General features: G+C 30.0%; 1 protein-coding gene across 1 annotated transcript; it reads right to left on the reverse strand.

Moving 5' to 3' along the window:
• Nucleotides 1-8,205: 8,205 nt before the first annotated feature.
• Nucleotides 8,206-10,455, reverse strand: LOC125827695 (thaumatin-like protein 1b). The gene is made up of 3 exons (XM_049507014.1): nucleotides 10,270-10,455; nucleotides 9,120-9,816; nucleotides 8,206-8,461 (listed from the first exon to the last, which is right to left on the reverse strand). Exons 1-3 carry the CDS (start codon nucleotides 10,334-10,336, stop codon nucleotides 8,218-8,220), a joined length of 1,008 nt encoding a protein of 335 aa, XP_049362971.1. The 5' UTR covers nucleotides 10,337-10,455; the 3' UTR covers nucleotides 8,206-8,217.
• Nucleotides 10,456-18,069: the final 7,614 nt, after the last annotated feature.

Raw genomic sequence — 18,069 nt, forward strand, 5'->3', positions numbered from 1 at the left:
AGAAAATTGATTCTCTGGATTTGATTATTAATGCAAAGTATCAAAAACAAATCCTAATCAGATGGCATTAAGATTTGGTGGATTTGGACAAAATATCTTTTAAATGGGCAGGTCCTTAATCAGGGATCCGGCTCCTCTCCATTTTCCCCAAGTTCTAGCTTGAATTGGAGACACATGTCATAGTTTAGAATTAATGGTTGAGATCTAATTAATTAAAGCAAAATCCTAACCATAGTTATTAACTTTCATATATTTGCTTCTTAAATATTTTTACAATCCTACAATTCTAAATTTACATTATATTTTTCCTAAATATATTTAAAAGAATTTATTTTCTTAATTACTTGAGTAATTTTTTTGCTGATTTTTTACATTTTCCCCTAACATTTGTCATTTCTCAAATAATATTTGGCAAATAAAAAATTAGAAATTGTGACCTGACCTTTTTTTATTTATTTTAGGAGTAATATAAATTTTGTCACTCAACTTTAAATTTTTTTCTTACTTCCTAAATGGAGTCCATATTGCTCTATAGACATTGTAGCTCTTAATACTCTATCAGAATAATAAAAACATTTAACTGTATTATAAAAAAAAATCTAAAAAGTAAAAGTATTTAGTAAAAGTTTTAAATATGTATGCAGTAAAGAGTAATTTTTAATATATTAAGGAAAAATATAGTGGATTGCAAAAATATTTAAGAAGCAAATATATGGAAGTAAATAACTATGGTCAGGACTAGGGATGTTCACGTTTGGATAAAAACCGATCCAAAACGCAAAATCAAACCAAACCAACAAAATAAAATCGATTTTATTTGGGTTTGGTTTGGTTTGGTTTTAGATTTTTGAAAATCGATAGTATTTGGTTTGGTTATGGTTTTATTCTAAAAAACCGAAGAAATAACCGAACCGAATCGATGAATTATATACATATATTTTATTAATATACATACTCAATATATTGTTTTTATAAACAATTTTAAAGATCTTATATATGTTTTCATTAAAATTTCCTTATACTTTACTTATTGAAAGTAAGAATGCCCCAAGGTGAAAACATTTATCTTATTAATTTCATGTATATGAGTGTATATGACAATTCTTTGTGGGACTGAAAATGTTATTATCTCTTCCTTCTAGGCCAATATAGTGAAATTTAAAGCTTTATTGATAGTAAATTCAGTGATAGAAAGTTTAGTAATTTAAGTCATTCTAACTACTTTTTGTTTTGAATGGATTGTTCACTTTTTTCACATTTTGAATGAATTGTTTCTTTTATTTTTGTGTATGGTTAATAATCGAATAACCGAATCAAACAAAGCCAAAACCGATAACCACCAAACTGATAAATGTATATTATATTTGGTTTGAATTGGTTTTGATAATTTTAAAATCAATCATTAATTCTAAACTATTACATGTGTCTCCAATCCAAGCTAAGACTTGGGGAAAATGGAGAGAAGCCGGATCCGTTAATCAAATGCTTAGCCGAACTTAATTTTTTTACGGGCAGAAATTATCCCAAGTAGAACCTATGAGACATTATAAATATAAAAATATAAATTTACGTCTCTCAAAAAAATTAATATATTCTTGTCTTTGTCACGGAGGACAAATATTTAAGACCAATACATATAATATACGAAAATAAACGCAACCAGAGGTCTCGGGTTTGAGCCCTAGGTATGGAGAAATTTCTGTTGGGAGCGCCACCCCTGAATGGGCCCTGCAGAGCGTGATCCGGATTTAATCGGAGATACAATGTGAGCTTCGGACAACAAGTGGGAAACCAAAAATATAAAATAAAAAAAGGGAAAAAGGACAAATATACCCCCGAACTTTCGAAAATGGTATGTCAATACCCTTCGTCATACTTTTCGGACATCAGAGCCTTTGCCGTCCAATAATCGGTGCACATTTACCCTCCTACTAACGGAACACTCATTGTGTACACGTGGCGTAATCCTACATCACAACCCGAATTGACCAATTTTTTAACCCAAATTTCAAAACCTGTCCATAACCCATTTAACCGACCCAATTTACCCACAAATAAACTCTCTAAAATCCTAAAGAAAAAGCGCCTAAAATTTTGGCTTAATTCATCATTTCTTCATCCAAATCTGTAACTATTCAATGAAAATGATAAAGCACAAGTCATACTTCTAAAACAAAAAAACCCTAATAATGAAGTCTATGGAGAACGAGTAAAATCTGCAAACGAAAGGGGAAGGGGAAGAAGAAAAATGAAAAACCCATGAAGAAAAATGGTGGATTTGATATCATCACTAGAGAAATGTAAAAGTAATTTAAAGATTCAAAAACCCAATTCAGATTAATTTATTCATTTCTTCGCTTTCCTTGCTGGAGACTTAATAGTTTTTGGCTTCTTCCCAACTTTCTTCGCCGGAGTTTTCTTCACTTTAGCAACTGCAGATTTCTTCACCGCTTTGCTTTAGCCGGAGCAGTCACCGTCTTCTTTGCTTTCTTTGCTGGTGTTGTTGCTGTGGATTTGGCCTTCTTCACTACAACCTTCTTCTTCGGGATTGTTGCTTTCGGCTATGCGGCAACAACCTTCTTCCCAACCAGTGCCGGTGCCGGTGCCTTCTTTGGCTTCACGACGGCGGCGGGTTTTACAAAAAGATCTTTTTAGATTTTTAGATAGGTTAGTATTAGTGCGAGTAATGGGTGTATCAGGTGGGTTAAACGGGTTGTTGGGTGGATATTTGAATTTTGGGTTAATTAATCCATCAAGTCAGGTTGAGCCGTAGGATTGCGCCACATGTCTCTAATTATTCTTGCGTTAGTGGGAGGGGTAAATGTGCACCGATTATTGGACGGCAAGGGCTCTGATGTCCGAAAAGTATGACGAAGGGTATTGACATACCATTTTTGAAAGTTCAGGAGTATATTTGTCCCTTTTCTCTAAAAAAAAAATGATAGTCAACAAACTAAATAATTATTTTTATTGAAAGTGTGGTGAAATTTTCTAGACCCCCACCAAAATCTCATCATGTCAAAGTACCTCCATTTCGAAATTTGGTGAAGATTTATTTTAGCAAACATTTATAGCGAGCTATGAAAATATAATTTATTTAATTTATCTAAATTTAAATAAGTTAATAACTCATTCGCTTACTAGCCTAACCTATATTGACTGGTCAGATTCAGTTCATCTAAATTTTAACTCGGCTTATTTAAATTGAAGTAATTTTTGTATTGATTAATGACCATTGACCTCTCTTTATTAATTTCAGTCTACTTTAACTATCATATTCAGTTCAACTCGTCTATTCAACACCAACGGTTAGAACCGATCATTTCATCTTCGCACATGCATCGAACTCTAACAATATTGTATCGTGTCATGGACGCTTTGTTGCATATCTTTTTTATTTGTTTCTTTTATTATGTGAAAGAAGAAGAAAAAGGAGTAAGAACAAAAGAAACTAAACATTTCATATATAGAACTGCTTTTCAAATGTAAAGCTATTACTCCTATATATATAGGTTAGGACAAGTTCCTAGTAAGAGGCTAAATGTTTCATACATTTTCTACATAAAGATAACATACTATTTTCATCTTAAGAGGAAAAAAAATATACTGAACATATATATAAAAGGAAAAAGAGAATGACGTGTCGCATCCTTGGCCATTTGGTACTGAATTAGTGCGGTTGGTGGTATTCCATTTATAAGATCAGAGATAGATTTTTTTAATTAATGTTTTTTCAATTAAGCTTGTCAATTGTCATATTAAACTTGACTTCTGTGTGATTTTTGAGTTATTGCACAAAATAAAATTATTCAATGCGGATCCAAAATTAGTGGCAGCGGGTTATAAAAAAAATGGTCTTCAAAGAAAGCAAGTCATTGAGTTGATGCAGCATACGATAATCTATAAAAACAAAAGGTCAAAGATCGTTTTTTTTTTCTTTTGAAAATGTCGTTTTAATTGAGATTGTCGTATCAAACTTATCTAGTGTTACATCTATTGTATAATTTGCAAGTCATTGTACATAATTGAATTAACTTAATGCGCACCAAAAAAGTAGTGGCCGTTCACCACTTATGTTGCTTGGGGAACGTTAGGCAACAAAGTGGTTACAAATACAAAAGAAGTTTAATAAATGGCTATGCCTTAAATGATGCTGTGCAGTATACTGTCCAAAATGTTGGGCAAATTACAGAAATTTCATACTTTTATGAAAAAATTACAATCTATCCCTTAAAAATTTATAATTATAGAAATCTCTCAAACGAATACAATAATATAAGCGTTGATACATTAATCGTTAAGTAAGATACATTACATTTTATACATGATACACTAATTTGATGTACATTTTATACATGATACACTAATCTGATGTGCGACAATGAGGAATTTTGGAGATTTGTAAAACTTATAGGGGATAATGATAATAAATAAACTAAAAGGTGAGATTTCTGTAATTTTTCCCAAAATGTTTGCATTGGGCCGAATGAATAATTTAAGCCCATAAATAACCCGATCCATTAATTCAGTCCAAATTGGTAATTAGTTAGAAAAATAAATTTCAATTTGGTATTGATATTGTCTTCATTAAAAATTTCTTGAATTTTCTAACTTAAATTAAAACAATATTAGTATAACCAAATTAATGAATAGATTGGTGAGTTTCTCCAACTCATTGGGTCGTTTACCAAGGAGAAACCAAAAATTAGGCAAAATACTATCCACTTAACCTAACTAATAATGATCAAATATTACAAACTTACACTTAATGCTAATTTAAGTATGTTGTCAATTTGTACCACTATTAGAGAGACGGAGTCAGAATTTAGAGTTATGGGTTTAAATTTGTCATCGTTCTATAATTATCGTAGTTACAAGGTTCATAGTTAAAATGAAATTCCTAATACAAACATCTGATCTAAATAAAAATTATTGAATTTATCAGAACTTTTATAACTAGTTTTCGGACTCCGTCCCTCCCACATGAGATATTAGATACTGCAATCCAAAAGTACAAGGAGAGCAGTACAAAGTACTTTATACGTACTCCAATTTAGTTGGTAAAGTTGGTTGGTAAATATCAATCAATTTCCCAAGTGATTAAGTGAACAAAATAGTAAAATATATTTGACATAACTACCAATTCATGTTGAAATAATTCAGCTCTAATGTTATGATAAAGAAATAGATTTTGCGTCAATCCAAAAGCTATCTCATGACGTGAGAATTATAAAAAATTATGTAATGAAACAAATGATCTCCTATACTACAATGATGTCAGATAGGGTCGAATGTATCCTTTCGATTATGAGTTCTGAATTCATAACTTATGACACAATAAATAAATATATATGCATAAACCTACTATAATATTTAAAACATATTAGATTTTATCCCATAATTTAATAATACAATGAATATAATACTAAAAATCTTAAAAGTTGAACACTTTATATCACCAATCTATTGTGCCAAGGCCATACAAATAATACAACACTTATAACATGCCACAACCATAATACTTGTTGAAGCTAGAATGGATATTTTTACGATAGCTATCTAAGATTTGCCTGTTACAGTATCCTAATTAATTGAGGATGTTTTGTCAGGACTGTGAGATTATTACATCATTATAGATTGCTTCATAAATGAGCAACACAACTTTTTCCATACCCTTATCATTAAAAGTTCAACTATGTGATATTATAATAACAATAACACTAATATATTAGGTGTAATTTTATTAGTCTGGAGAATAAACCGATTTATCTCTATTTTATGAAGGTAAAGAGATTATTTTCGATAAACTCTTGGCCCTAATAAATTAATTCATTGGCCTAAGGACTTTTTTTTTAAAAGAAAAAAAGGATTTAGCTTAAGGTCATAGGTCGATCACATATCATATCTACTGAAGATTATGTACTAAATATGTGGGGATATTTTTTCCTTTGCATTTGTCCATTTTTTCATGCTGTAGAAAAAGTGGACATCCAATAATTTCGTGTTACATGTGATAGATGGAGATGAATTATTAATGCAATTAAATTCTTATAAAATTGAAGAAATAGAAAAAGAATAAAAAAGAAAAAGATGGACTGTACTATTGGCTTAAAATATTATAGAGTTTGTTGCATTTTGCGCCACTAGCATATCTAATATTTTTTTATGATCTTTATGATTTGCGAGTTATTGTTTTTTTTTTTTATAATTCGTACCCTAATTAATTTAATAGTTACTCCCTCCGTCCACAATTGTTTGTCAGGGTAAGGTCATGCACACCCCTCAATGAAAATTTAATACAAGGTGTAATTTGACTAATATAACCCTGCTATACCAAGAATACCAAAAGTCCACATAACTTTTCAATTGAACTACACTATCATTAAGGGCAAAATTGGAAAAAAGTGACTAATTATTTCTTGATTGTTTAAATTGACAATTAATCTTAGATATCTATTTTTAGTATACCTGTCAAATAATTGTGGACAGAGGGAGTACAATGTTTTTATGTATGGCAAACTTCTTAGAGCAAATAATGCATGAACATTCTTCTACTTATATTTTTGAATTTTTTACTGACAAGCATAAGATACAAACAGAAAATTAGTATAGTATACTTTGGCATTTTAATATATAGCGTTTTTTCCAACAAAAATTATACATTCAAAAATTTGACTTTATTCAATTTAGATTTGGAAAACATTAGTTTCTTCTAAGTAGGGTTCGAAATCTATTATTTATGCGTAATTATTGGGTGAGTTTTTGTAACCAATATAAAGAGTCTATCTAAGCCTGATCACTAGATTGTTTGTCAGTAAAGGTTGCTTATATAAGATATGATTAATCTTTTCTCTTATTGGTAAGTTTTCTCTAATAAGATGAACATGCAATATGATTTTGGATTAGCAGACAGCTGTTAATTAACTAATCCCTTAATTTGGACATTAATAACTAGTAGGAATGAAGGCTTAATAATTAAAGTATGACACTTAATAATTATAGATATGCAAATCACGCTACGTGTTAATAATGCCTTGTGTATATTATAAGAATACTAATCATAATTCTCAACTAAAACTAATTAGTAGGACAAAAGATAGTGGCTCAATTATGGAGTTTGAAGATGACTAATTTAGCATCTTCTAACCTAAATGAAATAGAGAAATGAGTATACATATCTTAATTAGAGATCTTGATCGAGCTAACAACAATAACAACATATTTTATGTGAAATAGGAGAAGGATAGAATATTGCAAATCCTATCTTACTTTTGTGGGTTAGAGATTTTGAGTTTAAATCAGAAAAATAAATTAAAAATTGGTGAAGAACACTTTTCTTTTTTATAAGCAATTTGGTACAAATTTGAATCAAACACCAATAAATTAATCCGAAAACCAAATATTAATATAAAATATTAAAAAATATTTTAACACTATGATTAATATTATAATATCTATTGATAATGCATCTTGGTCACTATTGAAAGTTACTTAATGCTTATTAATTTTTCCACCAAATGTTGTAAGCTTATAAATATTTAGTGCAACAGGCATCACCATTCACTATATTATATATACCTAATATAATTTCACATATTATATATACCTAATACAGTTTTGACAAGTAAACTTTAAAGAGTATAAAAAATATATGCAGATTACACTCCTATTTTTATAGGGTAAAGATATTATTTTTGATCCCTTGTATTGGCTCATTAATCGAATGTGACATGAAAATACAAAATAAATCAACAAAAAGATATAAGAAATAAATCACCAATCCATTTTTTTTAAGTGTATATAATTTCCACCAACTGGAATGGTTACAAATATAAAGCATATTATACATAATTTTTCTAAAACCTACCTAACAAATGAATCTCCCTCTCCTAAACCTAATCCCAATCTTAATTCAAATTTAAAATATAACACTAAAAAAAGTCAAATAAAAAAATTAAATAACCTAAAAAATCTAAATTTTGTGGCTATAGAGGTACCTCTTTTTTCACCAATTAAAAGGTAAAATAGGTGTACGTCAATTAAATTGACACGTAAGCTGACTCATTTCCCCGTCACATGGGTCACAAGGCCCAATTTAATGGTCCACACGTGATACAACACCCCAAATTCCGACAAAATAACATGGGCCGGGTTGGGCCGCCCTTTTCGCCTAATTTTATTTTTTTGGGTGTCAACAAAAAGTCAAAAAAAATAAAATTAGAAGAGCTGACGATGCAACTGGAAAGTGGCTATTAAGAAGGCGACAGCACCGGCTATGGCCGGTGAACTGAACACGTGCATGCACGTGGTGGTTGAAGATGCACTGCTGATATCCCATGCACCATCATATACCATAGAGTTGTTGATCGTTGATGGCTCGTTGTTATTGTTGTCGTTGTTTTGGTTGTTACTATCTTCTGGTTCTTGATTTTGTTCACTTGATGATGATGACGATTTTTGACTGCAATGAAATCGTATTATTGAGTCAGCTATATGAATTCTTATTGATGTAGATTAATTTTTACTCGTAAAAAAAGTAAAGATTGTTTCAATAGATACTCGACTCTAAGTGATAAACCACTTGACAGAATTCACACGAAACTAGACCAATGGGTGGGCAACGTGGATAAAAAGGACAATTCATAGTCTTGGATTCAGAGAATCTCTTTAAGCCGTTAAGTTTGATATTTTTCCCAATTCCCAAAGCTGACTTAATTAGCATTTGAAAGTACTAAAATACCCCTATTACAATGACCTCACATATTGTGTTAAAGTACTAAAATTCACCATAAGTGGAACCCATTCTCCTATGAAATGATCTCACATATTATTTAAAGTACCAAAATACCCCTACTAATCACCTTATAGCCCACATACCCCTACAAATAATGATCTCATAGATATTTTGTCTTTATATTGAAAGTAACGTCCTAACGTTCCATTTGACAGGCCACATTCCCAACTCGAATCCCAATGTGTTTCCCTCACTCCCCACCCAAAAATTTAAAAAAAAATTATAACGAGCTTAGTTGATTAACTATCCGAATGTGATAAAACTGTTTGTCAACATGAACTTACGAGTAAAAAAAAATTAGAGGAAGAGGAATAAGTAAGTTTACCTGGTATTAGGAGAAGGACAAAACGTGATGAGATAATTATTAGCTCCGGCACAAGTGAAAGTACTCGTTTTATCATCATAAGCATAGCTGTAAGCACTCGGACAAGCTTTCTTAAACAACGTTGAATATGACGATGGTTTACATGTCGTTGGATTATTATACGCTCCGGCGCAACAATACTCATCTTTTCGAAAAGCTTCACACGCGCTCTTACACGCGACATTTTCACCTCCCACGCTCATCACTTTCAGCTCCGACGGACACGCGCCATTCAAATCCACCATACATCCGGTACTTGTACAATTGTAACCGGAACCACCTTGTGGTACCACAAGCATTGGCAAGTTGTACCCATCGACTAAACTGACGTCGAAGAAATCCATCCCGTTGGATCCATCTAGTGTGAATTCAGCTAGAGTTGCCGGCGGTAGAGCGTTGCCGCCGGCGCATTCGAGCTTACCGGAACCGCAATCGCCGGTGGCGCAGGTGAATTTTCCGGTGGAATCTTCGGTACAATGTGTACGAGCCCAGAATCTGCCGCCCCATGAAGTGGGTACACTGATTGTTTTCGATTCGCCTTTTTGTAGAACAAAACCAGTGGTGGAAAGTGGAGCAATTCCGGCGTTAGATAATAATCCAGGCCAAATTGTTTGCTGGCATTTATTCACCATTGTAAATGTTGCAGCTGAATTTACACCTATATTTTAGATACCCAAAAAGGAAAAAAAAATCAAATCTTTGAACATTAATTGATCTAAAATCAGCTCTGAAAGATCAAATTTAATGTTTAATTTCCAATTTTAGTTTAAATCTTGGTTTCTGAATTATCCGTTAAAAACAGAGCAAACAGAGAGAGTTTTTTCACTTGTAAATTCATACCAAAAGGGAGTAAAAAAATATACATGATCTGAAATGAAAGCTCTTAAAGATTAAAAAAAACTCAAATTTATTTTCTTTTAAAGTGTAATTTTTTTTTTCTGAATTATTGAAGAGATAAAAACAGAGCAAATAAACAGAGTTTCATTTGTAAATCTTTACAGATGAATATTGTATCTTATTTATACAATATGATCCAAAAAAGAATGCTGTTAAAGATAAAAATCAAAGCTTTTTTTTAAATCATTTTTTGACTTTGTTTCTGAATAATTACCTGTTATGAAGAGCTCTGTAATCGTTAAAAACAGAGCAAAGAAACAGAGCACTTTCACTTGCGCCATTGAAGAAGAAGGTGGGAATATTAATGAATTAATGATGCAAAAGAGAGCTTGTGAATCAAAATCCCTAGTCTTCTCCTTCTTCTTCCTCCTCTTGAAAATGGAAAAGGAGAAATATATGTTTTTTTGGTAAGAAGAAGTGTGAGGATCCATTTATAGAGAAAAATGAAAGAAGTGTAACGTTGAAGTAGTGTGGGACCAGTGAAGTATTGATATTTATTGGTCCGTTTTAATTTGTTTGTTTATAACTATGTATTAGCAACTGATTTATTTGATGCGGGTGAATTTAACTTATTAAGAAGTTCAAAAAAGAAAGATTTTTAATTTTTTTTATCTAAACTAATTTCAATAAGATAAAATGAAGATTTTAAAATAAATTATTATTAAATATAAAATGTATCATTTTTTTTTTGACTAAATAGGATATCAAGTTATATAAATTAGGTTAGAAAGAGTGTCATTTTTGTTCTCTTTCATTCCCAATGTATTTTTTTATTTATAATTTTATTATTCTAACTTAAAAATCACACAATTCGAAAACTTATTTTTACTTTTTAAAGTTACATGTTAAACTAAAATAGGATGAATAAATTAAAATAGAGAGAATATCTTTAGATTAGTAGAGGTTGTTTGGTAGCTAGATAAGGTTCAAGTAATTTATGTATCATTTTTAATATAACTTATATGATGTTTGGTAGATAGATAGGAAATAAGATCTTCATGTATAAAATTAATATGGTGATTGATCGATATTTTAGATATCTACATAATCAATATATGTATAAGTTCTGAAGAAATTATATATTATTTTATACATAATAGAAATTAAATATCTAATATCTACATAATTATACATATATGTATAATTCTAACCAGCTACCGAGCGATCGAAACTAAATATAGTTTGAAGTATAGGCGACGTATAACACGGTAAGCAGTAAAGTGTATCGAGAAGAAGGCTGTAGGAAAGTCCAAATTGAATTTGTCATTTTTTGCGCAATTAATTGAATCTTTTATACTTTACTTTTCATTTTTGTTTGTATTGACAAATATAGAAGGAAAAATAAAATACACCTACTCTTTTTTAACCGTTTTATTGCACTCTTGTAAGTATTCGTGTCATTAATTTTTTTTCATTTTCTTTTTGCTTTTTTCACATTTCATGCAACATTTTCGTTTTTCAACAATATTCCTCACGTGTTTCGTACCTACGTACCCAAAATTATATGGGAATTATTTAATGAGTGAGATATGAAATAATAATTTTAGATACATATATTCTTTTTTATATCTAACATCGAAAATAGTATAATTAGATTATATAAAATTTTATTTATTAAGGTCAAAGTGTTATATCATTATTCATGTTTCAAATATTTAATTTTATTTGTGCGTTGAGTGTTCCTTTTAAGCAATACTTTTACCTCATGAGCTAACTATTTTACCTTTCTTTAAGGAAAAAAAAAAAGGTTAAAAAAAGGTTTACATGTTTATCCAATTAATTGTAAATATTGGGTCATAAAATGATTCCTTCCACATTTCTTTCTTTATCTTAAAGTATTGGACTCTCTAATTTCAAAAGAGGAATATTATTTGTTAGTCCAATATATGATTGACAATTCTGAGAGATCAAGTTTTTTAAAAAGAAAAAAAAACTAAGTTACATTCATAATTTAGGCTTTCCCTTTTTCTTTATCAAATCTACGCTAATAATTTAAAGTTACGACTTGCCGACAAAGTTATCTTACATCTCATATTATATATACATTATTTCTGTTTATGCGCTCTCTAGAAAAATAATATTTATAAAAATGAGGAAAATAACATCGTAGAGTTAGGAAAAGCAAGTTACATGACATTTCACATAGAATTTGTCATTTCCATTCTTCAACACACGACACGTCTCATTTTTAAGATAGAATTAATGATTTTTCTTTGCTTACTTAGCGAATACAATAAAATAAATACATAAAAGAGATTTTTAAAAGGTATTTTTTTTTTCTCCTTTGTAACAAACACACCTCAATTCGGCTAATTAAGTTATTCCCTTTTACTTTGACTCATATTAGAGTTATCGTGAACGCTTAACTTCATTAATCATTTGAAAACTAATAATGATACAATTAATGGGGATTAATTTTTTTAAAGAAAGGTATGGATTTAATATGATATTGTAACCTATAATGTGTAATTATGTTGTAATTATGGAATGTGATTTTTTATATAATAGTAGTAGTGTATTTCTTTTGAAAGCAATTTTCCAACAGTATTTCTTTATCTGAACATAACTCCCAAAAAAGGACAATTTTATAATTCGAGTTCCTTGTAGTTTTACGTCAATTATGCGAGTCTCTCAATTGTGTCATCCTTTAATCAACACTAGCGTATACCACTTGATTTCGAATAATGAAGTTCGTCAATTAGAAATTAAGTAAACAAATAAGTAAGTGTTATTTACCATCAAATGATGTGGTGCAGTGGATAGGGTTGTTCTTCTCTTAATCAGAGGTATGGGGTTAGAGTTTTGGGTATAAAAAAATATTTGATAGAGAGCGTTTCCACCCTAATGGAGGCCTACTCGGTGTGAGTCCAAAATAGTAGGACTCCAATACACGTACCGGACACCAAGTGAAAAAAATGGAAATTCTAAAAAAAAATCGAGGAAAATTGGAGATATTCGTCTATCAAATACGTTTAATGTACATTATGTATTGTTGTATGACAAATGTCATCACTTCATTCGTTATTTGATTGAAGATAACTAGCGAAACCTTATTATAGATTAATTCACCAAACTAGCCTAGAAATTAGGTGAAAGAGTCATTTCAATGCATAATCCCATTATGATTATTTTTCAGAATTAACTAATGATGGATTCCATTGATCACAACATATATATATAGAGAGAGTAATTTTAACAAGTAAAATATGAGAAAAAATAGTGTGTATACAAATCTTATTCTTACTTTCTAGAGATACATATATTATTTTTGATAGACAATAGCCTCGAGTAACACAATTAAAAGTAAATTGACAAAAATGCAAATACATGTGATAGGAAAAACATACTGAACTAACAAATATACAATCATCAAACCACAAGAAACACGAGTGGAAACTAAAAATGAAAAGCAAGAAACACGAGTGGAAACTAAAAATGAAAAGCAAGAAACTATTAAAATAGTGTTAATACTACTGATAAAAATGCAAGTAGAGATAATGAAATTAAAAATCTGTTAATAATAGAATAAAAAAGAAATAATTTAAAGGAAAAATACAATTTGGTCTCATCATGATAATTCTCTAACGTCAGGAGCAATGTTATTTGCCGGTAGCAAGGTTGTCATCATGTACTCACATTTTGTCATATGACGAGACAAATTAGAGGCTTATCATGATATAAGTAATATATATGCCTTTTCCACTGTTTTCTTTATTCACAAAGAAAATAACATTAAATCTCACGAATCAAGTTCATGATACGTATTTTGGTCAGTTTAGCGTAATAAATTCTTGTGAATTTGTTCCTTGAGTTACGTTATTATTAAGTTCAAAAGTGCATGTCTTATTAATTTGTACAAATTCAACTAAGATGTATATTATATATAACTTTTTTCAGAAGCTTATCAGATTAGAAAATTTGTCAATTCTTCTTCTCTATGACCCGCCCTCGTTAATCTTAGGTGTGGAATTAAACTTTTGTTGGTTAGAAATAAATGGAAAAGAAAAATCAGATTCTTGAAAAAGGAGTATGCATGGGAAAAGGAAGAAAAATCTAGAGAGATAGCTAGGCTGGAGCCAACAAAATATCATATCACAAAAAGATGGAATTGGCTTTTGTCACTTCATTTTCAACTTCAACATAAAATCGTAGGATATTTCATAATCATATTCTTAATTACTCAATGCTACTGTTATTTTTAACATCTTACGGTTCATTTGTGCATGCATGCCCTCTATGTTCGGTACGTTAATTTTAAAATATTTATTCGCATTCAATATTTTATATCAAGTGAAGTCATAAAAATTATTATTAGTATATAGTAGTTAGTCATCACCACATATTTTGTATTCATTGATTCTAGAAACCAAGGAGATATATGTTCTAAAGCTTATATAATTAATTTAAGAAATATTTAGCATGAAATAATAGTTTCTTTTAGGTTCCATCCTTAAAAATGAAATCGTTTATGTAAGTGAGCGCTTAAGTGGAATATATTTTCCCCACACATGTACAAATTAATTAATCAAGTTACATAATAGATACTGAACATCGAGTGAAACAACAAACAAGATTCTCATAAATTTTAACATTTTTATAAAGTGGTCAATTACACATCGAAGTTAACTTTAATTTTTCCTCTCTTTTAACTTCAAATACACATTATCCAAATGCCTACTTAATGATCATTTAAGAAATTTCATGGAAATTAATCAAGATTGTCTTATCTACTTATTGGTAAGTAGTCAATTTTATTTAGGCTTTAAATTTGGTGACTGAATCTTGAAAAAGTCTTATCTGTCCAACTTATTACAAAGTTGAGAGAGTCTTTTAATTGTTCTATACTTTAAGGAAGCTCCATATTGTAAAGCTAGTTGCTTACTTTCATTTTTACCTAATTTTGCTTAATTAATATTATCCAAAATTTGTAAACATTATTAATCATTCAACTGCTCTTTCCTTATAACAATACTCTATAGCTTTTTAGCTACAGCTACTTTGACCAATCCAATAAAACTACATAGTGCATGCTTCTTCAATAATACAATTTAAAAGGGGGAAATAAAATTATGTAATTAATTTAATGATGGAATAAACGAGTTTTGGTAGGAATTTTAAATAAATGACTGACTAAGGTTCTAAGAGTAATTTTTTTTATTATTATATATATATAGGGTGAAAACTACTTATTTTTAGGTATGAGAAATAACTTTTGTTACTTACTCAAAAACATTACTTTTTTCTTAGAAGTTTGACTGTACTTTCTAAAATAAGAATTTTAACAACAGTATTTTTTATTTTTCAGAAGCTTGACCAAATAGATCATAAGTTATGTTACGTATGAAAGAGCCCCCTCCAAAAATCTTGGATAATTTGATTTTCAATTAACATTAATTCAATAAAATAATCTATTTGAATTGTCAATAGTTGAAGATAAGATAATGTTTTTTGATCCCTCAAATTATGGTAAGTCTGGTCGACATGTTAAGAATTTTTTATGAAATGTTTTAAAACGTGGTCAAATAAACTAAGGGCCCATAAATTAAAACATTTTGGTAATAGTTGAAAATAGTGGCGGCTAATTTACAAGGACGGTGTTTTTGACTACAAGTTTTTAACTGTTAGAATGGCGACTATGGATAATATTACCAGGTTATGTTTTTCCATGCGTTCAAAAATTTATTTATTTTTCATCCGATTTCAGATACTCGTATTTAGTGGTGGAGTCAAAATTTTTATTAAGAATGTTCAAAAATAATGGCGTGTAGCTGTCAAGATAAAATAAAAAAATATTGTGATATTTGAGTTCAAACTTCAAACCCAAATCTCCTTTATTTAATGGACACCCATTACCATTGCGCCAAAGGCATAACTTTTGTCAAGGGTGTCCAATAATATATATCCTTTAAATATAGAATTTGACATATAAACAACGTAATTTTCCAACGAAGGGTGTCCAATTGGACACCCTGAGGTGGCTGTGGCTATGCCACTGCCGTATTGAGACTCATTAAATTTGAATTCGTGCATTTCAAAGCCTGTTTCTAAAACAACTCTTAGTATGATTTGTTTTAAAATTCAAAATCTCTAATTAAGGGTTGAGAAATCTCAATTTTTATACCACAATCTCTGTTCGTAAAGAATTTGCTTCTATCCACTAACCACTTATTTTTTGTTTTTTTAAGGTTCATTTCCAGCCTACTACTTTTGTTTTTCTAGGTCAGAGAAGCAATATGAAAAACAATGGTTTAATCTAAAAAGAAATAATTTATTAAAATATGCCAAATGTAAATTCTTCGAACCCACTTTACTCTCACCTATTTGCTTGCATACTATTATAAATTGAAATTTCTATATACAAAAAAATATAAGTATATATTTGATTGTTACTTTCTAAAAAGCAATCTGCACATGTACTTATCTTAAAATTTCCATCTTCTTATCTAAAATAAAGGCACTACTCTACTTTTTAGGGGGCAGCTAGGCCCTAAGCAGTAAAGCAATATCCTTTTAAAACTTAAAATTTATACTATTCATACTATATATCGGAAATCAAACCCTCATCAATAAATAATAACATTTAAATAGTTAATTAATTGAACTATTGAGATAAATACTTACTCCAATATGTTTAGCTTATTTGTCTTTTTAATATGTTTAAAAAATAATTATCTATTTTTTCTTTTAACTCTTTAGTTTTAACTTGCACATGTTAAAAATCAAAAAAATTAAATTACTTTTTCGTATATTCAACATATATTTAACTTAAGAGCACAAGATTTAAAAATCTTATTTACTTTTAAGTCAAAAGAAAAATCAAACAAACAAATTGATCGAGTGGAAGATTAATCAGTCTTAAACCTCTGTTACTTTTTTCAAAATAGTATTATTCAACCTTATAATAGTATACAACCCCATAATTTCAATATTAATATGACTAAATTATGTGCATGCACAGCGGCCGTGTATTTACTATGTTCATGTGAGACATCTTTTTCACAATAAGGCATTTGGTTAAGAGTCACTATCTTTTGGTGTTTGACAAGACATTGGAGTCGCTGGGATAAAGACATTAAAGCACTAATTAGTAGCACATATACCCCCAAGTGGGTACCTTATCCCTTTCTCCACTGGCCACTGCTAATCTCGTAGAAATAGCGTCCACTAGCCAATTTCGAGCTTAACAAATATTGAGTTTTGACCTCGAAAGTTTATCCATGAAGTTATGAACCCATGGAAAAAGACCCCACGAAGTATAGAAAAGCAAACTACCGACAGAAACAAATTCCTATTTTTTTTTTCATTTTGATTCAACAATTTGTTCAACTTACATGTAACATATATTATTATGTATAGTTATGATAAAGGAATGGCTATTAATCACACCCAAAAGGTAGATGAAAAAAACTTAAATAAGCAGAAAATGACATGGCCACGACCTTTGTAAACTGATGCTGATAGCTCCATGTTATCTACAACAGTTTTTCAAGACACAACATATGAGCTGAACCTATACAGTATACACATCAACATTAGTCAGCAATTTTGAATTACACCAACCACTGTCTGCCTGAATAAATGGATAAGTGTTTCTCTTTACCAAGAATGAATCATGCGTTGAACGTGTTGCCGTTAATGTTGAAATTAAACAAAGAAAATTCTGAATTTACAGTCCAATGAATCAGCAAAATAAAGTTAAAGATGACTCATGTATGTGTTAAAACGGTGAAAATGAAACATCACTTGAAAGGAATGTATTTTGACAATCTGTAAATTTCTCTGGTACTCTAAGTTTCTGAATAAAATACATTACCTGTACAGCAACAGCCGACGGCCGACGCAAATGTCATGGATGTCTTTGTCCTTCAATCAATGAGTGGTATATTACTCCAAGAAACACTAGCAGACATTCCTCTTCCTGTCTTTCAGTACCATCAGCTGATGCAAAAGAGGAGTGACATATCGAAACCACAAGATTCTTTCATTATAGTGTTCAATAAAGACAAACAAGCTG

This window comes from Solanum verrucosum, unplaced genomic scaffold (assembly GCF_900185275.1).
Source record: "Solanum verrucosum unplaced genomic scaffold, falcon-dt-bn FXZP01000064.1, whole genome shotgun sequence".
Classification (NCBI taxonomy): Eukaryota; Viridiplantae; Streptophyta; class Magnoliopsida; order Solanales; family Solanaceae; genus Solanum; species Solanum verrucosum.

Coding starts and splice junctions, on each gene's coding strand:
- LOC125827695 (XM_049507014.1), bottom strand. CDS start 10,336: ATGGCGCAAGTGAAAGTGCTCTGTTTCTTTGCTCTGTTTTTAACGATT. Junction 9,817..10,269: donor TACAGAGCTCTTCATAACAG/GTAATTATTCAG, acceptor TCTAAAATATAG/GTGTAAATTCAGCTGCAACA. Junction 8,462..9,119: donor TGTCCTTCTCCTAATACCAG/GTAAACTTACTT, acceptor ATTTCATTGCAG/TCAAAAATCGTCATCATCAT.